The following is a 23,084-nucleotide window of genomic DNA, read 5'->3' as shown; positions in this document are numbered from 1 at the left end:
AAGCCGATTTTCAAAAGCAATGAATATCTGCATTTCGTTTTAATATTATAGTGAAGTGTGAAAAATAAAAATCTAATATATAAAATTCTTGTGTCACGGTGTTAGAGGCTTAACTCCTCCGAAACGGCTGAACCGATTCTCATGAAATTTTGTGAGCATATTGGGTAGGTCTGAGAATCGGTCAACTTCTACCTTTTTTTTCGCTACGTGCCTAGGGTCTTGAGATCAAAACGTGGACCCGGGTACCCCTAGAATGTGTTTATACAATATGGATATCAAATGAAATCTGTTGATGAATGCTATAGTACAGGATGAGTTTCATACAACTGGGAGGCTAGGGTCTCGAGATATAGCCAAAAACGTGGGCCCTGGTACCCCTAGAATGTGTTTATACAAAATAGATATCAAATGAAAGCTGTTGATGAGCGCTATAGTACAGGGTCTGCAGATATAGGCCAAACGTGGGCCCGTGAACGCCTAGACAATGTTTTTACATTGTGGGTATCAAATTGAAGCTGTTGATGAGTGCTTTAGTACAGGGTAGTTTTCATACCTATTGGTGACTAAGGTCTCGAGATATAGGCCAAAACATGCATCAGGGTAACACTAGGATGTGTTTTTACATTATGGGTATCAAATTGAAGCTGTTGATGTGTGCTTTTGTACAGAGTAAGTTTTATGCCGCTGGGTGACTAGGGTCTCAAGATGTAGGCCAAAACGTGGACCCGGATACACCTAGAATGTGTTTTTACATTATGGGTATCAAATTGAAGCTGTTGATGTGTGCTATAATACAGAGTAAGTTTTACACCGCTGAGTGACTAGGGTTTCGAGATATAGGCCAAAACATGGACCCGGATACCCCTAGAATGTGTGTGTATTATGGATATCAAATGAAAGCTGTTGGTGAGAGCTCTAAAGTTCATTGTGATATTCGATTTAGTCGCATCAACCTACCAAAACTGATATATATGCATGCGAAGCCGAAATAAAGACAAGAATTAATAATACCCACATACCTATTTACATACGTCCTATTCGATTTGCCTGAAATTTCGTATATAAATTTGCCTATATTAGTATTTACGATGCTTTTTTTCGGGAAGTATACCAGAGACGAACAGGGACTGGGATTAGGACTACGACTGGACTCGAAGTGGGACTGGGACTGGAACAAAATACATACCACCCTCTGGGACTGGCAATAAGAGATGAAGAAGAATGAGAAAAAATTGAGAGAAGAGAAAAGAGAGAAGGAGACTGACAAAGAGATAGAATGAGACGAAGATAGAGATAAATGATGCGAAAAAGACGGAGGGAGGAATGAATAAACAATTAGGAAAAAGTGTAGAGGGGTAGGGCAGAGTTAGACGGAAAAAGCTTTTTAAAATGTATGCAGATAGGCCAAATTTAGGGCAGAACAACGTCTGCCGGGTCTACTAGTCTATATACATATATAAAAGGAAAGGCTAAAATGTGTGTTAGTTGGTCGCCGGTGCTTGAAGAGATGCGTCAGTCGATTTTGTTCAAACGTGGACCAGGGTACCCCTAATTAAATTTTTGATTTTTGTACCGATATTTGAAAGTGTGCAGATCTTGATGCGTATAAAAACACATCCTAAACTTTTATATTTTACAACGAATACGTCACTCTTGTGAATTGCCAAACTGATTGTATACCTACCAATACAATAAAACAAAAACATGGTCCTATGTTTTGAGATTTGATCCTTTTTTCAGTCCCAAATGAAAACATGGTGTGGCAACAGTGGTTGAGTGTATCAATCCTATCTCCGCAGCCGTTTCGAAAGAACGCTGTCTGAGGATAAATTCAGTACACTTTGATGTTAGATAGGTTGTTTATAAAAATAATTATGAGATAGGGCGTTCCTCGGCCAAATTCTGAGATGAGCCCTCTTCCAAAGAAATCCTGAGATAGAGCGGTTTTGTAAACAATTTTAAGATAGTATGTTTTCAACTGGCAGAAGCAAATTCTAAACTTTTCTCAGTTGTCGATATGTATTTTATTTTTATTAAATTCTGGAAAGTGTATGATCATTTGTATAAGCTTTATTTTTTACTGCTATCGTTTACAATATATGTGATTTTGGAAAACATACAAATACTGATGTATAAAATATCGAGATGTTAACATAATTTTTATGTAAAAACTTATCAAGAATAGTGCATTATTTTTTTATATTTCCTTAGATTTTATCTAAATAGGTACTGTCATTGTAGGGGATTGAAGATCTTAGAAATCCGATTGTAATACATATGTACATATAGTTTTTGATTGTACTTACAAGCGGGTAAAAAACTGGTATGGATGGGGCGGAATATATGATTTTTGGCACCAAAAAAATTTATAAAAAAGTATAAAATTTTTATATTTAAATATAAATTCGAATAAAATTGTGTTACAAGGTTGAGGTTTTGCAAACTTCTTATCAATTGAAAAGGTTTTATTACAAATAAGATTTCTTATACAGAAAATGTAAAGGCTCTGGATTTATTTAATTTTAATTTTTAAATATTCGTGTATTTATTATAAATATCGGCTATTTTTTAAATTTAATTTTATTCAAATTTTGTAGTATTACTACATTTATATTTTTCTTTTTATATTTTTTTTAAGTTATGCAATCACTTTAATATCTATTACTATTCTTTTTTTAATTTAACATCTATAATATTTAGTAAGTTTCTAAAAACTATGTTTATAAAGTATATAATTTGTAGAAAGTCGTTGCTTGCGTATACGCAGTGAGTCTTAATAAATGAGTTACAACTGTTTTTAAGATAAAGTAGTCATTGGAAATGGAAATTTTTTATTAAATTTTAAATTATACTTTTCGTCTGCAATTCTTTGCATTTTTTCGAAAACAACTTTGCTTTTATTTTGAGAAAAAATATCTACAAAAAAAAAATAAGCTTTTCCTTATTTTTTTTCGAAATTCAAATCATTAAAACTTGATGGAAAAAAATTTTTTTTTAATTATTTTGAACAAAAAAGGAGAACAAGATAGAAAATATTACAATGGGGTTCAATATATATGTATCCTAGAGTGTTTTAAATGCCAAAATTTATAAACATATTTACACACGTCAATCGAAATTTGGCATTTTTGGTCATAAAGATCTTTCGCGGAGATGGACCACTTTAAGCGACAATTTGACAGCTTTGGGACCTAATACATAAAGTCAAGTATGTATAATAAAACTTTGGTGGCGCGTTGCGTGACATTTCATTTTTGGCAGCTAAGATAAAATGACGTAGTTAAACGCAACATGTGTTGTGTTTCTTGTAAATTTTTATATATTTTATTGTGTGCGTTTTTCTGTTAAAGCTGTAAATGTCAAGTTACGCGGCAAGATTTTATCAGACATGTCCTTAATATTTGGCAGGCTTATGCAACTTAGGGTCTCGTTTGTGGTCTCCAGCTAATCACTTATCGATAAGTTACGAAATTATTGTTTTTTAAATGCTAACTGAAGCTTCGCGTCTAAGTTAAGTGCAAGCAAAAAGTGTAAACAAAAGTCAGCTGTTTTGTTAGTTTTCGTGTATTCACAACAGTTTTTGCCGATTTGCTTTCACAATCATCGATTTAACCGAGGGTAAGTCACCTTGTGTTGGAGAAAACGAATATTTAAATACATAAATTTAAAAACTTCTCAATCTACAACAACATGGAGAATGGCTGTCACTAATGACCAGAGAATGGAAGAAAGGTTTGTTTGTTTCCTCGCGATAAATAAATTGAACTGTCATAAATTGCCCATACGTGTTTCAATCCAGCTTTTTCTTTAAATGTGGCTATATAAAATCAGAAAGCATATTTTAAAAAACCTAGCTAATAGAGAAAACATGAGCAGTAACTTGGGTCGATTTGAAAGTCCAAAAAAATTATAAATTTTTTTTTTTTTTTTTTCAAAAAACTGTTGTAAAAACGTTGGCGGTAACAGTTTTTGAAAAAAAAATATTTTTTGGGTTTTAGGGAGTGTTTTGGTCGAAAAATTGACCCTTTCGCCTCGCTCGAAATTATTTTTTTGGGTATGTGTAGTGGAATTTTTTTCCTAAGCCCATATCCTGTCGAAAAATCGATGACGCGATATCGGTTAATAAATCGACCCAGCCTAATATGCAGCCAGTCAAGCAAACATTTTAAAATATGCAAATAGTAATGCAATATACCAGTAGTGAAAAACACTATTGAGCAAATGATTTAACCCAGATATGCCGAGCGTACTACATGTAGTACACCTGTTATTTTCAAAATATTTCGTAAACAGTAATTTAAACTCAGTAACCAACCTTTTGCTGTGCTACTGTACAAAACAGGCATCATAGTTGGCTTTGAAAAAATGTCTGTTGCAATTCCTTGATTGCCTTTTTTAATATCAAAAATGCGAGTTCTGTGAAATTGTCAAAAGTGTGAAGATGTCGCGTAATCGGTAAGAAATATAGTTAAGCCTGTTTTGTTTTGTTCTTTTTTTTGTATATTTTTATTAAAAGTAGCTGTAGAAATTGAGGTACAGGTACAGATAGCCAAATTTAGGGCAGAATAATGTCTGCCGGGTCCGCTAGTTCTCTATAAATTTACGTCTCTGGTAGTGTTCCAAACTAAAAAATCTTACTTTTTAAATACACAGGGATGCACACGACTATTCTTACTTGTTTCGGTAACGATTATAGCTGAATTAATTGAATTTATTATTTTTTCAATAATTTTTGGATTTTTGTACCGATGTTTGAAAGTGTGCAGATCTTGATGCGTATAAAAACACATCATAAACTTTTATATTTTACAACGAATACGTCACTCTTGTGAATTGCCATTGATTGTATACCTACCAATACAATAAAACAAAAACATGGTCCTATGTTTTGAGATTTGATCCTTTTTTCAGTCCCAAATGAAAACATGGTGTGGCAACAGTGGTTGAGTGTATCAATCCTATCTCCGCAGCCGTTTCGAAAGAACGCTGTCTGAGGATAAATTCAGTACACTTTGATGTTAGATAGGTTGTTTATAAAAAGAATTATGAGATACGGCGTTCCTCGGCCAAATTCTGAGATGAGCCCTCTTCCAAACAAATCCTGAGATAGAGCGGTTTTGTAAACAATTTTAAGATAGTATGTTTTCAACTGGCAGAAGCAAATTCTGGGATAGAATACTTTTCTCAGTTGTCGATATGTATTTTATTTTTATTAAATTCTAGAAAGTGTATGATCATTTGTATAAGCTTTATTTTATACTACTATCGTTTACAATATATGTAATTTTGGAAAACATACAAATACTTATGTATATAATATCGAGATGTTAACATAATTTTTATGTAAAAACTTATCAAGAATAGTGCATTATTTTTTTTATATTTCCTTCGATTTTATCTGAATATGTACTGTCATTGTAGGGGATTGACGGGCTTAGAAATCCGATTGTAATTCATATGTACATATAGTTTTTGACTGTACTTACAAGCGGGTAAAAAACTGGTATGGATGGGGCGGAATATATGATTTTTGGCAACAAAAAATTTATAAAAAGTATAAAGTTTTGCAAGTTTTTATATTTAAATATAAATTCGTATAAAATTGTGTTACAAGGTTGAGATTTTGCAAACTACTTATCAATTGAAAAGGTTTTATTACAAATAAGATTTCTTATACAGAAAATGTAAAGGCTCTGGATTTATTTAATTTTAATTTTTAAATATTCGTGTATTTATTATAAATATCGGCTATTTTTTAAATTTTATTTTATTAAAATTTTGTAGTATTACTACATTTATATTTTTCTTTTTATATTTTTTTAAGTTATGCAATCACTTTAATATCTATTACTATTCTTTTTTTTAATTTAACATCTATAATATTTAGTAAGTTTCTAAAAACTATGTTTATAAAGTATATAATTTGTAGAAACTCATTGCTTGCGTATACGTAGTGAGTCTTATTTGTTGATTTTCCGACAGGGTAGATAAATGGTGTATATTGGAACGATTTTCCGTCATCCCTTGTCAAATTTGGTTTTGAGACAGGGATAACGGAAAATCGTTACAATATACATCACTTAATAAAGGAGTTACAACTGTATTTACGATAAAGTAGTCATTGCAAATGGAATTTTTTTATTAAATTTTAAATGATACTTTTCATCTGCAATTCTTTTAATTTTTTCGAAGATAGCTTTGCTTTTACTTTGAGAAAAAATATCTACAACAAAAAAAAATAGCTTTTCTTAGTTTTTTTTTTTTGAAAAATTAAAAATTTTTTTTTTTTTCGAAATTCAATCATTAAAACTTGATAGTAAAAAAAAATTTTAAAAATAATTTTGAACAAGCAAGGAGAACTAGATAGAAAATAATAAAATGGGTTTGATTATATATGTATCCTAGAGTGTTTTTAAACGCCAAAATTTATAAACATATTTACACACGTCAAAAGTTGTAAAAAAAAGCAAATCTAACGTTGATAATAGTTCTGTCAACAGTTTATTGTCACCCAAATCGTTGCTAATCATAATGGAAATCGAAATTTGGCATTTTTGGTCATAAAGATCTTTCGCGGAGATATACCACTTTAAGCGACAATTTGACAGCTTTGGGACCTAATATCTAAAAGTCAAGTATAATAAAACTTTGGTGGCGCGTTGCGTGACATTTCATTTTTGACAGCTAAGATAAAATGACGTAGTTAAACGCAACATGTCAACTTGTGTTTCTTGTCAATTTTTATATATTATATTGTGTGCGTTTTTCTGCCAAAGCTGTAAATGTCAAGTTAAGCGGCAAGATTTTATCAGAGGTGTTTCCATAAAATTTGCATGCTTGTGCAACTTAGGGGCGCGTTTATGGTTTTCAGCTAATCACTTATCTATAAGTTACGAAATTATAGTTTTCTAAATGATAACTGTTTGGCGGCCACCGTGGTGTGATGGTAGCGTGTTCCGCCTACCACACCGTATGTCCTGGGTTCGCACCCCGGGCAAAGCAACATCAAAATTTTAGAAATAAGCTTTTTAAATTAGAAGAAAATTTTTCTAAGCGGGGTCGCCCCTCGGCAGTGTTTGACAAGCGCTCCGGGTGTATTTCTGCCATGAAAAGCTCTCAGTGAAAACTCATCTGCCTCGCAGATGCCGTTCGGAGTCGGCATAAAACATGTAGGTCCCATCCGGCCAATTTGTAGGGAAAATCAAGAGGAGCACGACGCAAATTGGAAGAGAAGCTCGGCCTTAGATCTCTTCGGAGGTTATCGCGCCTTACATTTATTTTTTATTTAAATGCTAACTGAAGCTTCGCGTCTAAGTTAAGTGCAAGCAAAAAGTGTAAACAAAAGTCAGCTGTTTTGTTAGTTTTCGTGTATTCACAACAGATTTTTCGACTTGCTCAAAAAAATTTTCCCAATCATCGATTTAACCGGGGGTTAGTCACCTAGTGTTGGAGAAAACGAAAATTTAAATACATATATTTAAAAACTTCTCAATCTACCACAACAACAACATGGAGAATGGCTGTCACGAATGACCAGAGAATGGAAGAAATATTTGTTTGTTTGCTCGCGATAAATAAATTGAACTGTCATAAATTGCCCATACGTGTTTCAAACCAGCTTTTACTTTAAATGTGCCTATATAAAATCAGAATGCATATTCTAAAAAACCTAGCTAATAGAGAAAACATGAGCAGTAACCTGGGTCCATTTGTATGGACGAAAGTTAACCGATATCGCGCCATCGATTTTTCGATAGGATTTGAGCTCAGGAAAAGAGAGTTCCACTACGCATACCCAAAAAAAATTATTTTCGAGCCTGCGAAAAAAAAAATGGCGAAAGAGTAAATTTTTTGGGTTTTAAGGAGAGTTGTGGACGAAAAATTTACCCTTTCGCCATTTTTTTTCGCAGGCCCGAAAATTATTTTTTTGGGTATGCGTAGTGGAACTTTTTTCCTGAGCCAAAATCCTATCGAAAAATCGATGGCGCGATATCGGTTAATAAATCGACCCAGTCTAATGAGCAGCCAGTCAAGCAAACATTTTAAAATATGTAAATAGTAATGCAATATACCAGTTTTGGGTTTTAAGGAGAGTTGTGGTCGAAAAATTTACCCTTTCGCCATTTTTTTTCGCAGGCCCGAAAATTATTTTTTTGGGTATGCGTAGTGGAACTTTTTTCCTGAGCCAAAATCCTATCGAAAAATCGATGGCGCGATATCGGTTAATAAATCGACCCAGTCTAATGAGCAGCCAGTCAAGCAAACATTTTAAAATATGTAAATAGTAATGCAATATACCAGTTTTGGGTTTTAAGGAAAGTTGTGGTCGAAAAATTTACCCTTTCGCCATTTTTTTTCGCAGGCCCGAAAATTATTTTTTTGGGTATGCGTAGTGGAACTTTTTTCCTGAGCCAAAATCCTATCGAAAAATCGATGGCGCGATATCGGTTAATAAATCGACCCAGTCTAATGAGCAGCCAGTCAAGCAAACATTTTAAAATATGTAAATAGTAATGCAATATACCAGTCGTAAAAAACACTATTGAGCAAATGATTTAAGTAATCGAACAGCGATTTAACAGGTGATCCAGGCAGTTTGCTATTGTGAACGTTTTTTCAAACATGAATTCACAATGGTGTTAGTAGTCGCTGAAAAAGCGGAGTTGCAACTGTAGGGTCTATATTTAGGTGTTTACTCTATTTTATTTATGTTAATACTTTAACCTGTTTTTCTACTTGCAATATTTTTAATTAATTATGTTACCTTTTTTAAATGAAAATTTTTGTATCTTTCAAAATATTAATAAATTACTCAATTTTGTAAATTAGATATTTATATATATTATTCTTTGAATAAATCAAATTATATTAAAAATAAATTATAGAAAATAATATTAATGTGAAAGATTAACATAAATAAAATAGAGTAAACAACTAAATATACATAGACCCAACAGCAACTAGTAGCGCTTCCCAAGGCAGTCGGTTCTATGTACCGGAGCGACTCGGGATTTTTCCCGACCAAGGACTGTCATTTCAGTGTAACCCCATTTAATTTGTTTCGTCCCTCCCACAAATTGTCATCCTCCCAGCAGCTCCTTGCAGCAGGACTGCTCCATATTCTCTTGCTCCGGGAAGGTATCGAATCCAATCCGGGTCCGTCTCCTGACCCCGGTCCTGAGAAATGGTTTTGCTGCATCTGCCGGAAAAGAATCTTTTTAGGACGGTCATACTCTGTTCAGTGTGTCTCGTGTAAGGGATGGTTGCATCGGACAGGTTGTTCTGGGCTTGATCCCAAAACCCGACGTCCACGTAACTTTTATAAATCTTTTGTGGCTCCTTGCTGTTCACGCCCAAGGGCGCCTCGTAGTCTACGTCTAAGACCCCCCCCCCCCCATTACCTTCCAGCAGCCCCGCTGCTCAGCAAGCCACAACAAGTACCCGCTGCTGCTCGCGCCTTACGGCGCCAACAACTCAAACAGCTGCTACCACTCATAACTACAATCTTCGTAGTAGAGTCGGAAGCAATGCTGAGCAACAGCCCCTGCCCCCGTCTTCTCCCCCCCCCCCCCTCTTTTCCGGCAGCAATCGTGTAGGTCAGGGAACCAGACTCTTAGTCCCTACCTCCGTTTGCACCGTTTGCCAGCACAGAATATATATGTTTGCGACATCCGCCCAATGCAGCTCCTGCCTTGGGTGGTGCCACTTTCCTAGATGTTCTGGTCTCCCCGACGGCAACCCCTCGACGGGTTTCATCGCGCCATGTTGCCAGGTCGCAAACCCAAATCATCCGGGTACCCCAATGCTTGCCCAAGGACGCCCAGTCCCAGGGCCACAACAGCAATTGCGTCCTGGCCTTCCTCAACCCAGGCGTAGTCACCCGTCACTTACCCCCAGAGTGGCGACGTCTCCCCTCATGCACTTCAGAATTCTGCAGTTAAACTGTAATGGACTAACTGGGAAGATTACGGAGATAGTCAATTTCATGAAGCGGCACAACATCCGCATTGCTGCGATTCAAGAGACTAAACTCACAGCACGATCTGCATTGCAGACCTGCTCTGGGTATAATGTCCACAGAAAAGATCGCGAGAGCGGAAATGGAGGCGGTCTCGCGTTTATAATACACCACTCTGTGCAATATCACATATTTGATCCTGGCATCGACCGCAGGGACAACGTCTTAGAACGTCAAGGCCTATCTGTCCGGTCAGGCGATGCAAACCTAGAAATCATCAACATCTACATCCCCCCTGCCACCTGTTGCCCCGGTGGATACCGCCCTAATATCAGAGCCTTACTCACTGGAAACAATCGCATTATTTTAGGCGACTTCAATGCCCATCATGATCTATGGCATTCAAATTTGCGGGCGGACAGTAGGGGCGAGATGTTGGCGGATCAAATAGAAGAAACGACGTTCTGCACAATAAACGGAGACGCCCCCACACGTATGGTAGGAAGCTGTCACAGTTCGCCAGATATCTCAATCGTGAGCGCAGAACTCGTAAACTGCGTCAACTGGCAGCCGATGGTATCATTGGCATCCGACCACCTGCCTATACTTGTTTCGCTCGAGCGTACCGCCGACTTCATCGTCACCGAAAAACGCACTTTCATAAACTTTAAAAAAGGAAAGTGGGAAGAATATAAATCCTTTACAGACAACCTCTTTGCTGCCCTCCCTATCCCGACTGATGCCCGCCAAGGGGAGCGTGCCTTCCGCAAGGTCATTGAATCCGCCTCGGCACGTTTCATTCCCGCCGGGAGAATTCCCGAAATCCGGCCCCACTTCCCGGCGGAGGCCGCAAACTTAGCGAGAGAACGTGACCTTATAAGGCAGCTTGATCCAGGCGACCCCCAAATAAGGGATATAAACCAACGCATCAGATTGCTTGTGGATGAACACAAGCGGGCGAAATGGGAGGAGCACCTAAGAGGTTGTAACCTCTCTACCGGTGTGGGTAAACTTTGGTCCACCGTAAAGTCCCTATCGAATCCGACTAAGCACAAAGACAAAGTTTCCATCGCCTTTGGCGACAAAGTGCTGTCGGATGCGAAAAAATGCGCGAGCGCTTTCTGCCGACAATATATAATGCATTCTACGGTCGACAAAGTTAGACGGAGGGCCAACAGACACGCACATAAACACAAATTCAGCGCGTCACCAATCACCATCACCGCTAAAGAGGTTGAGGACGCCATTGGTCGCGCTAAACCATCCAAAGCAGTGGGCCCAGACGGCATAGCCATGCCGATGCTTAAAAGCCTAGGGAAAGAGGGTTTCAAATATTTAGCGCAGGTCTTCAACCTGTCTCTTTCCACCTTTGTCATACCCGAGAAATGGAGAATGGCCAAGGTGGTCCCGCTACTAAAGCCTGGTAAACCAGCTAACATAGGAGAGTCGTATCGTCCGATATCTCTCCTATCGCCAGTAGCAAAGACGCTCGAAGCCATTTTGCTCCCTTATTTCCAAGCAAATTTGCAACTAGCCTCCCATCAGCATGGCTTCAGAAAACTCCATAGCACTACCTCCGCGCTAAATGCCATCAGCACCCAGATAAATTGCGGTTTAAATCAAAACCCCCACCATAGAACAGTACTCGTAGCGCTAGACCTATCAAAAGCTTTTGATACGGTCAACCATGGCTCGTTACTGCAAGACCTGGAAGGGTCTACCCTTCCCCCATGTCTTAAAAGGTGGACCGCAAATTATCTGGGTGGTCGGCAGGCATCGGTGCTATTTAGAAACGAAACATCAAAGCCAAGGAGAATTAAACAAGGGGTGCCACAGGAAGGAGTCACAATCGTTTCCTACGCCGATGACTGCACAGTAATGGCCACAGGCCCAGGCCCACAGATCGATGAGCTATGCAATAAAATAAACGGCTACCTCCCTGATCTCTCCAGTTTTTTCGCCTCGCGAAACCTGGCATTATCACCGACTAAATCTTCCGCGACCTTATTTACAACATGGACGTCCCAAATGTCGACCATTTTGAACATCCACGTCGATGGCTCTACGCTACCGACTGTCCTACACCCCAAAATCTTGGGTGTGACGTTTGATCAGGATCTACATTTTGGTGAGCACGCAGCCGCAATTGTTCCGAGAATTCAGAGCCGTAACAAAATCCTCAAATCCCTTGCTGGCAGTACCTGGGGAAAAGATAAAGAAACGCTCATGACTACATACAAAGCAATTAGCCAGCCGATTACGTGCTACGCGTCACCCATATGGTCGCCAAGCCTAAAAATTACCCACTGGAAGAAGCTACAGGCCTGCCAAAATACTGCTCTCAGAATTGCCACGGGCTGTCTTCTTATGTCCCCAGAACACCATCTACATAATGAGGCGAGAATACTCCCCATCAGGGAAAGAAACGAGATGCTGACCAAACAGTTCCTGTTGAATACCCAGAAACCTGGGCATCCCAACAGACATCTGATTGACGAGCCAGCACCGCCTAGGGGCTTAAGGAGTCATCTCCGTAAGCATTTTGAGGAAATACGGCATCTGAGAACACAGCCGTATGAAGCGAAAAAACATAAGCAGGTCCTTGGTGAACTCCACAAACAGGCGTCGGACCTTTATGCCGGGAATTGCCCGGTGAACCCAGTACTCAAAGTAAAGTATCCAAAACTTGCGGAAGAGGAACGCATACTCCCCAGGGAAACGCGTGTCACTCTGGCTCAACTTCGTTCTGGATACTGTAACAGGTTAAACTCTTACCTATCCAGAATCAACCCCGACATACAAAATGTATGCCCCGCTTGCAATGTGTCCCCACATGACACCAACCATCTCTTTAATTGTAATGTGGAACCAACGCCTCTAACACCCCTTTCCCTATGGTCCACCCCTGTTGAAACAGCAAGTTTCCTTGGACTCCCGTTAGAGGATATTGATGACAGTTTGTGATCGGTCGCGTCTGTTAGGTGGGGCGAAGCACTGCTACAACAACAACAACAACAGTAGCAACATCGTACGAATTTCAAAACAACCTATTTTTTTAAAAAAGCTCAAGCACGGAATATTTCAGCTTTTTAGTGTTAGCATTATACTTACTTTAGTTCTTAGGTATTGTCATATAATAAAAGAATATTTTCTTAGTATATTTAGGAAATATTTTTTAATGTTAGCAAACAATGCGTGCATTTGTCTTGCTTCGTTGCTAGTTGATCAACGACTAAACCACTACCATCATGATCATAGTACTCTTGACAATACAGACACAGTTGCAGTTTTGAATTGCGTTGGCTTACTGTATCGACTCTCAATTAGAATAAACGTCAATCAAATACAATCGATAAGCTTAGAGAACGTATAACCAGAGATAATATATATAATAAGAGACGTGAGTTCATGCTTTTTGTGAAATTTATTTCTAATGTCCCATTTGAGGGGTAAATTTAAATTGCTTCTACACATCTTAATGAGGTAGTTTTGTTTGTTTTAAGAGATTGTGTTAATTAAAAAATGCATCCTCTTTCCAACAATCACAATATATATTAATCTAAACTTCTTAAAAATGTGTAGAAGGTAATTTTTTAATACCCACCAATCAGGTACATTACAAATAAAAATCGAACGAACTGAACTCGGACAATAGAAATTGTCAAACTGGTGGTACGTAATTCCCCACATTAGCTATTTGAAGATTAGCAAAAAACGCGGTGTTTTCGTTAAAAGTTCACAAACAAATTATTGAAAACGTTAAAAAAAATAGTTAAATTGTGATTATTATATTAAAATAAAGGTTTTATAGCGTTGGAATTGACGAAATTCATGCCACATTTCCCGATTGATGAATTACCTACACGCGATTTTATGGTTTACTCTTTCCCATTATTCGTTCTGTTGGCGGTTCTCTATTGCTATACGTTCTCTGGTTAAGCGCGTTAGTTAGTTTGTTATTCAACATTAAACTGATTATGGCCCGGTTTTTCAGTGCGAGTTTAAAATAGAGTTAAAGTTGACTGTAGTTAACCCTGCCACTTCGGCCGCTTAAGTTGGTTGTACAAGCTCCTAAAGACAGAAGTTAAAAATTTAATATCTAAAAAAAGAGTTAAACAAAACGTAGGGAAAAATAGAAGAAAAACAAATGTTTAATGCATTGAATTTATTGCAAAGTAGTTAATTGAAATATATAAACTTACAAAAAAACATTGTGTACATATTTAATAAACAAATTAATTTCTAATCACTTAACATTTGCAAATACACATTCAATAGAATTCTAAAATTAATCGCTAATGAACTTTTAAACTTATGCTTTTCTTTTTCGACATTTCGGCAGAGAATGTCGATACACAGAGGCGGAACATTACGCGAATGATGTGAAGCAAAAGACGGTGTAATTCGCGGGAAAGGAGTTTGTAGGGTTTATAATTTTACTTTACTTGTTTCAACTTTGTTAAAATTAGAAAATTTAGATTTAAGTAATTTTTGAATGATAACACCATTATTAATATATTGAAATAAAAAATATTAAAAAATATAATTAATATAAAATATATTCCTACAGAGTTCACCACTGAATTATTGTTTAGCAGAGGAACAACAGAATTCGTGTGCACACATAACATAGGGAATTCAAAGAAGTTAAAATTATAAGAAGGTTGAATTCGCTGCTTCAAAATTCAGCGAGAAACCAAAAATTTTATGAAAGAGCAGGTTACTGCAGTTCACCATACTTTTTGGCTCGTCTTTCGCGTAGTTTTTGTTTCAGTTTTATCACTGAATAATAATTTAAATAAATTTAAAGTGACAAACTGTTTTAAAATAAGTGAAGTGCATCAACTGCTTTAAAGGCTTAAAGCTAGAAATTGTTATTTAAAAGTGAAACCACAAAAAAATTGTGAAGTGCAAATCTAAGCAAGGTCGGCCATTGCTGAAAATAAGAAGAAGGAAAAACAAAGTCAATGCCAGAGACGTATAACTATAGAGAACAGCCAACGACGGACAGCAATAGAAATTGTCAAACTAGCGGTATATAATTCATCACATCACCTACTTCAGGATTAGCAAAAAACGCAGTGTTTTCATTAAAAGTTCACAAAAAAGTTATTGAAAACGTTAAAAAAATTGTTAAATTTTTATATCAAAATTAAGGTTTTCTAGCGTTGGAGTTGACGAAATTCATGCCAAATTTAACCAACCGAGAATATAGCAAAGCAAAGACAAGTGTTTGGTGTTTGAAAACAAATAATATATGCGAACCAGAGACGTTTAACTATAGAGAACCGCCAACAGAACGAATATTGGGAAACAGTAAACCATCAAATCCCGGGTAGGTAATTTACCATTAGGGAAATGTGGCATGAATTTCGTCATTTCCAACGCTAGAAAAGCTTTATTTTGATAAAATAACCACAATTTAACTATTTGTTAACGTTTTCAATAACCTTTTTTGTGAAATTTTAACGAAAACACCGCGTTCTTTGCTAATATTCAAGTAGGTAATGTGGTAAATTACCTACCGCCAATTTGTGTGACTTTATATGAGATAAGCCAAAAATATGATGCCAGCTTTAAACAATTTTCTAACGAACGTCAATTGTTCGCCAAGAGTAAATGCGATTGCAAGTGAAACCAAAGCGTCTAAGTATTGTAATTACAAACATTAAAATGCCAAGTGATAGAAAGTGTGTGGTATTGGGATGCGGTCGTACAACTGTATCCGACAGAAAAGTGAAGTTCTTCCAGATGCCGAAGAACATAAAGGAGCAGTCGCTTGCAAATTCAAAGCTGCAGGAGCACCAAAATGTACTGATGTACGTTTGCGGTCCTCACTTCCCAAAGGAACCCTTTGGAGATAGGCTTAATGAGAATGTAGTGCCAACAATTAATTTGGGTAAGTATATTTTATATTAGAATACGCATAATAAAAGTGAAGTGATGTATATATGTGAAGTGTGATTAAATAGTTGGGCACATTACAATGCCAACCAATGGCCAAAAGGCAGAAAAGTGCTTAGAGCTAATGTTTATTTTTTGCTTGCGCGATTTCGAGTATTTATACAACAAGTTTAAGATCATCTTTTATCATTGAGTGTGAATTTAAATAAGGGTTTCTTTAGTTAATGGAAAAATTATAATCGCAAAAGTTTCCATCATCTTAAGTGAAGTTTATACTGTATCATGTACCTACGAACTATAAATACAAGACAAACAACAGATCAGAACGAAAATCGACACTGATGATGGCACAACGCCGTGATAAGGGTTTCTTTAGTTAATGGAAAAATTATAATCCCAAAAGTTTTCATCATCTTAAGTGAAGTTTATACTGTATCATGTACCTACGAACTATAAATACAAGACAAACAACAGATCAGAACGAAAATCGACACTGATGATGGCACAACGCCGAAACCGGTTTGTCTCAAAACCAAATTTGACAAGGGATGACGGAAAATCGTTCCAATATACATCATTTATCCACCCTGTCGGAAAATCAACAAAACAAAATAAGTCAGTTATTGCTTGTCAGGCATTTAACTTGAACGCGAACGGACTACTAACAATTTACAAGCGACGCCTACTGAAAATATATAAAGCAAAGGCGAGCATTTGGTTCAACAAACAATGCCTGGAATTGAATGTTACTCCAAAATTCGCTAAAATAACAATAATGGCAAATACCAAATCTAGCAGGAAAACAGTTAGAAAAGTGGAAAAGGATTTTTTAAAATATGAGTTGGAAAGCTTATACTCCAAGAAGGATGAGATAAATGCCTAGTTATTATCTATCCATTTAAGATTGGCTGAACAACTACCTACGACTGCATTAATGGAATGCTTCGACCGCATTAGACAGAGGTCGATCAGGAACTATAACAAAAATACAGGTCGCTGAACCGGAAATTGGACAAGCTGGCAGGACGACGAGTTACCATCAAAACCAAAAAACTCACCAGTTTTTTGATGCAACTCATGACAAGTTCGTTAACCTCACAAGAGTTACCAAGGAAGAGGTACAACTTCTCGAAAAGGGCCTGAAGCACAAAAACGGAGCAGGCGATTGTGGATGCGGAGATCGCAATATCATTGATACCACAGGACGAACAGGAGTTCGCAAGACACATGTGCAGGGAAATCATAAAAAAGGTGAAAGCACAGGAAGGACAAAAATCTAATACAGAGGAGAAAACAATAAAAAATCTACGGCATAAACTAGGAAAAAACAATATTGCCACAACGAAAGCGGACAAAGGAAACACCACTGTGCTAATCGAAAAGGAGAAATATATATCCAAAACCGAAGATCTCATAAAGGAAATGAAATGTCGTAGAATAAGAGAGGATCCCACAGATGAATACCAAAAACAAATCAAAGTTGCTATAAAAAATGCAACAAATATAGTAGATTCTAACATGGCACATAGATTGGTCCAAATGTACCCTTCGGCTCCTCCACTGATTGCGCTACCAAAAATCCACAAGCCGGACACGCCAATGAGGCCAATCATTAATTTTAAATCGGCACCATGTTACAAACTGTCCAAATATTTAAAAACGATATTGAAAGATACTCTGGAGCTAAGGAACGAATATGCAATAGCTAACACAACAGAGCTAGTAGAGAAACTTGAGACCGTAGAGCTAACAAAGAACAGCAAATTCGTATCTTTTGACATCAAAACCACTATCGGAGACTTTGGACATACATAGTTAGCTCAACAATAGTTCATAATACAAAAACAAAGTGAAAAGTATGCAAATGACAAATACGCTAAGAACCACTTTACGTCAAAACTATTTTCAATTCAACAATCAAATATATAGAGAAACAAACGGTCTTAGAATGGGAAGCCCCACATCAGCAGTTCTTATGGAAGTGTTCATGCTAAATCTGGAAGAAAAGTACATACGGGAGATGAAGTCTAAATTAGGCGTGTCATTTTATGCTAGATACGTGGATGACATAATATGCGTTTTAACTACTAATAACGTTTTAACTACTAATAACCCCAGCGGGTTAGGGGATCAGAATATACCCGCGGTAGGTATGCCTGTCGTAAGAGGCGACTAAAATACCAGATTCAAGGGGCTGTATAGCGCAACCCTTCAGGTTGCCAGCGCAATATATAGCGCCTTAATGGTGCTATGGTACCGGAGCGTACCGTATCTGTATCCGGCAAAGGACTATCAGATCGATAACACTCCCCAAAGTCTTCGGGGAGCAACCTTATCGCTACAACAACAACAAGAGCTTGTACTGGGGTATCTCAACAAGCAGCACAGATATATAAAATTTACAATGGAAACCGAAAAAGACGGAGGAATCAAATATCTAGACCTTAGGATAAATATTGATAAAGCCAAAAGATTTAATTATGACATATATAGAAAGCCAACGTCCACCGACACAATAATATATAATACCTCAAATCACCCCCAACAGCATAAAAATGCAGCATTAAGGCACTTGGTACATAGACTTGGAAGAACACCTCTTACACAAGAGGCATATAAGAAAGAACTTGAAGTCATATATAATATCGCTGCAAACAACGGATAAAAAAGCACTAGTAGATAAGCTCAGAAGGACAAATGGAGAACCAAAAAGAAATAATGAAAAGGAAAATAATAGCTGGACGACTATGACATATACTGGAAAAGCAACATATAAATTGGCAAACTTCTTTAAAAAATACAACATTAACACAGCATTCAAAACATCGAACAATCTAGGGCGAAAACTAAGAACTCACACTAACTCAGACGATCCGTTTAGCAGCCACGGCGTATACAAGCTTACCTGCGGATGCCAACATAGTTACATAGGACAAACAGGACGGCAAATAAGAACGAGGTTTAGAGAACATATTAGAGATTACAACAAAAAAATACGGAATCCAAACATTATACCCGAGTCTAACTTCGCAAATCACATGGTCGAGAATGAATGTTCCCCAGCAAACCTCAATAAAACATTTAGGGTTCTTCACATACAAGCAAAGAGCCGACGTCTCAACGTACTCGAAAATATTGAAATCTACAAACAGAAAACATTCGACGGTAGTATAAACGAACAGATAAACACAATTTCTGACACAATATTCGAACCTTTAAAACTTGCTTACAAGAAACAAAGTAATCACACAGGTACAATAGACAAACACACAACAACAAATAAACACAAAACAATTAACGCATCAAAACAACAAACCCACAAAGAAGGTCAATCGACTAAACTTACGGATTTTTACCTGCCCCAGTCAGCCACACAAATCGATCAGTAAAAACAACCCTCGGTTCTGTATGAACACACAGCACATACACATAACTAAATATACACAAGCATCAATTTGACAATACCTGCTCATGTACCTACGAACTATAAATACAAGACAAACGAAAACAACAGATCGGAACGAAAATCGACACTGATGATGGCACAACGCCGAAACCGGTTTGTCTCAAAACCAAATTTGACAAGGTATGACGGAAAATCGTTCCAATATACATCATGTATTTACTGACTTTTTGCTAAGGACGGCATTGCACAAAATTTTGCTGTGTTTGTAAGTGGTTAGTTTTTGCTACAATTTGTCCAATACTAAACAAAAAATATTATTTGATTGTATGTATAACAAACATATTTACACCCTTTCTATAATTAAAGGATAACTCGCAGATTCAAAATCAAAATATCGATGTTAATTAAATTTTATTTTATTTAATATAACAAATTTTCTTTTGAATTATTTTATTGGATATTTTTATTTTGTTTAATTAAATTTTATTTATTATTTCACTTAGTAAGAGGTAATTTTTGCAATTTTAGGGTCATGATGGAGAGCCGCCGTACAAATACATTGAGCAGATGTCAGAGCGTAGGGCTTGTTGTATGGGATATAGGCCAGATAAGCGCCATATTACTTCCGAGTTCCCGAAAACAGAAGTAGCCCGTCATATGTATGTGGATTAAAGCTGTCTGACGTAGACATTAAGACATATATTTGCCAACATCACTTCGCCGGTAAATATATTTCCACAAAGCGATTGCTTAACGGAGCTTTCCCAACATCGCTTTTAGCACCACAACCAACAGAACAAACCTTCTCCACTCAAAATGTGACACCCGCTGAAACTCCTGCTGTAACCCTAAATTTAACACCAGGGCCAAGAGTCAGCCGTCAAAACTTGTAATACAGAAAGAGAGCAAATCGTTGAAAATCCTCCACTGTTAAAAGAAAATATTGTTAAGCCGCCTATAGTATTAAATTATGAAAGTGATTCGTCAAACAATTTGATAGTGCCACCAGTCAAACGTTCGTTTAAGGCACCAGGCGAAATGAAATTATAGGAATTCGAGCTAGTCTCCGATCTTGGAGAGAAGCGACGTTTGGACGTACGCTATAGTTGGAAAGGGTTAAAGTGTGGTTTCCTCGGAAAGCGGTGCCGCTTTATTACGACCGCAAAAGAACGCCCGGTATACTCACCGTTTTCAGCGGCACCGCTTTGTTGGAAACTATGAACACTTACGACAGACGATCTACAAAATTTTATTTTACTTTTTCCTTTTTTTAGTTTTTCCTCTTATTTTTTAACTGCACATATAAAAATAACACATTCAAAAAAATTAAAATTCAAAAATATTGTTTATTTTATAAATATTTGACAAAATGTTCACCGCTTTGACAATAGCGGTGGCGAAAAACGGTGATGAACGAGTTTCTACCGTCATGACGGCCGTAATATTTTATGCCCTATGCTATATTACGTTACGGTGAACTTCACCGTCTTCTTAGTTTACACATAATTACTTTTACACTGCAACACTTTTGACAACATACTCTACCGCTACGTAACGGCTGCTAAATAGCGGCACCGGTTTTGAGGAAACGAAGCCTTTAGATGAAACTACTGAGCTCCGTTCGCCCTGGCATCGATCCGAAAGTTATCGATAATTTGAAATTAATACTACAAAAAATTTCAGAAAGTGAGCGGCTTTGTGCAATAATGTGGAACGAAATCGCATTAAAAAAGGACCTGCAATATAACAATACTATCGACGTTATTGATGGTTTTGTTGATTATGGTGTCGATAGCAGAGCACCAGTTGTAGCCGACAAGTGCCTATTTTTATAGTAAAGGGCATAACGGTTAAGTGGAAGTACATACTATCGTACTATCCAACAAAAACATCGGCCAGTCAAAAGCAAAAAGCGAGTTACTGTATAAAAATATAGATATCGCACAAAGCATTGGGCTAACCGTGAAAGCAGCCTTGTGCGATCTAGGCTCGGGGAACACAGCAGCATAAACAACCCTTAACATCGACAAAAAAAAAACACGTATTTAATTTACAAAGGCAAAGTAATACATTTTATGTTTGATTACTGCCATTGGATCAAAGCGGTCTGAAATAACTTTTTAAGTAATACAGAAATAGGCTCTGTTGATGGCATAGTAAGGCACGATATTGAAAAAGAGTTTTACAATATAGACAAAAAAATATTTTATAGTTTAACCGACGCTCATGTTGAGCCGGGTTAATTTGTAACCAGAGTCGTCCAATTAATAAGCCACTCTGTATATGCGGGTATAAAAATGTTTGCAGAAATGAGTTTGTTTGGTACTAATCCCAAAATTTTGGCCTCCATTGAGCCGACTCAGAATTTTAACTTCTTTCAATTTGAACTTCTTTGATTGCAGGCAGCATCGATACAGATTTATTGCAGAAATTTATGATCAATCAACACACTTTATTCTGTTAACTTAATATTTCAAATTCTGTTCACCCAGACAGCCGATGGTGAATTCCTTACCCGCGAATTTGCAACTTTTGACAATTCACACTGAAGTTCAGAGAACGTATAGCCTGAAACGTAAAGCTATACCTTTACGTATCTGCTGAAATTCGTCGTTGTTCCTTCTCTGTGTATCGACATTCTGATTTAGACCACTTTTTTCACTTCCGCTACTTTACTAATAAATGTATATATATATGTATATATGTACAAGTACGTGCAGTTTACTTACATTATAAATTACTTAACTGCTTGCTGCTTTATGTTAAATAGAAAAAATCTCAATATTTCACTAACTTCTAATCTGCAAACTGACCGTAGGCTCATCAGGAATTCACCACTGGCCTCGCGTGATGCGCATGCTGATGAGACTGTTGTTGTTGTTGTTGTTGTTGCTGCTGCTGCTGCTGCGACGACAAGTGATGATGATGATGCGCTGCTGCAGCATGTTGTTGTTGCTGTTGCTGTTGTCGCAATATCGGATTGCGTAATACCAACTCGGAATCTTCCGAAATAATTGGCAACGCATTAGCCCAATGATAATTTATCAAATGACTTATACTATCAAAAATTCGATCTTTTGTACGCACTACACCTTCCGGATCGATGAGTAATAAATGCTTAGGTGTTTTCACTTCCAAACCGGTGAGTACGTATTGACCATGTTTACCCTGAGATTCACGTACTAAGAAATCACCATCATTTTTAAGCATACTTTCGGAAATCTGACGACTAATACCGGCATGGAACCATAATTCCGTATTGAGTTGAGAGCGTTGAACTTCAGCGGATAATGAAAATGGTTCTGAGGGGAAAGATCGAAAGAGAAAAATAAAAATGTTAGAAGAAAATATTGAGGTTACTCAGAGACGTAAAGGTAAAGAGAATCGCCAACAGAACGAATAGTGCGAAATAGTAAATCATCAAATCTGGGGTAGGTAAGGCACCATTGGGCAAATGTGGAATGAAATTCGTCAATTCCAACGCTAGAAAAATTTATTTTGATAAAAGAACCGCAATTGTACTATTTTTTAACGTTTTCAATAACCTTTTTGTGAAATTGACATTTTAACGAAAGCAACGCGTTCTTTGCTAATCTTCAAATAGGTAATGTGGTGAATTACCTACCGCCAGTTTGACAATTTCTATTGCCGTCCGTCGATGGCGATTCTCTATTGCTTTACGTTTCTGAGGTTACTGAAGATTTTTATCCATTCGTGTAGTTTGCGACGTCACAAGGCGTATTTCCTCATAATTTTAAAACTGCGCTTACATTGATGGTTGTTACAACGACGTTTGATGATAAAACGATCCTTTTT

General features: G+C 37.0%; 1 protein-coding gene across 3 annotated transcripts in view; it reads right to left on the bottom strand.

Annotated features, from left to right (window-relative positions):
- Nucleotides 1–12,960: 12,960 nt before the first annotated feature.
- The window catches only part of Shc (SHC-adaptor protein), a 99,087-nt gene continuing 88,963 nt past the window's right edge, over nt 12,961–23,084 (bottom strand). Inside the window, exons 7-8 of one of the 3 annotated variants that reach the window (XR_010950553.1) lie at nt 21,998–22,570; nt 12,961–14,029 (exon numbers count right to left, since the gene is read on the bottom strand). Coding sequence is in view for 1 of the 3 variants with exons in the window: in XM_067771368.1 (XP_067627469.1) it covers nt 22,092–22,570 (479 nt within the window). In the remaining 2 variants the exon portion in view is untranslated. Of the gene's footprint in view, nt 14,030–14,082; nt 22,571–23,084 lie in introns of those variants that run through there. The other 2 variants (XR_010950554.1, XM_067771368.1) reach the window with 2 other exon arrangements.

This window comes from Eurosta solidaginis, chromosome 3 (assembly GCF_040869045.1).
Source record: "Eurosta solidaginis isolate ZX-2024a chromosome 3, ASM4086904v1, whole genome shotgun sequence".
In the NCBI taxonomy this organism is placed as follows: Eukaryota; Metazoa; Arthropoda; class Insecta; order Diptera; family Tephritidae; genus Eurosta; species Eurosta solidaginis.
This window is presented reverse-complemented; position numbering and strand designations above follow the sequence as displayed.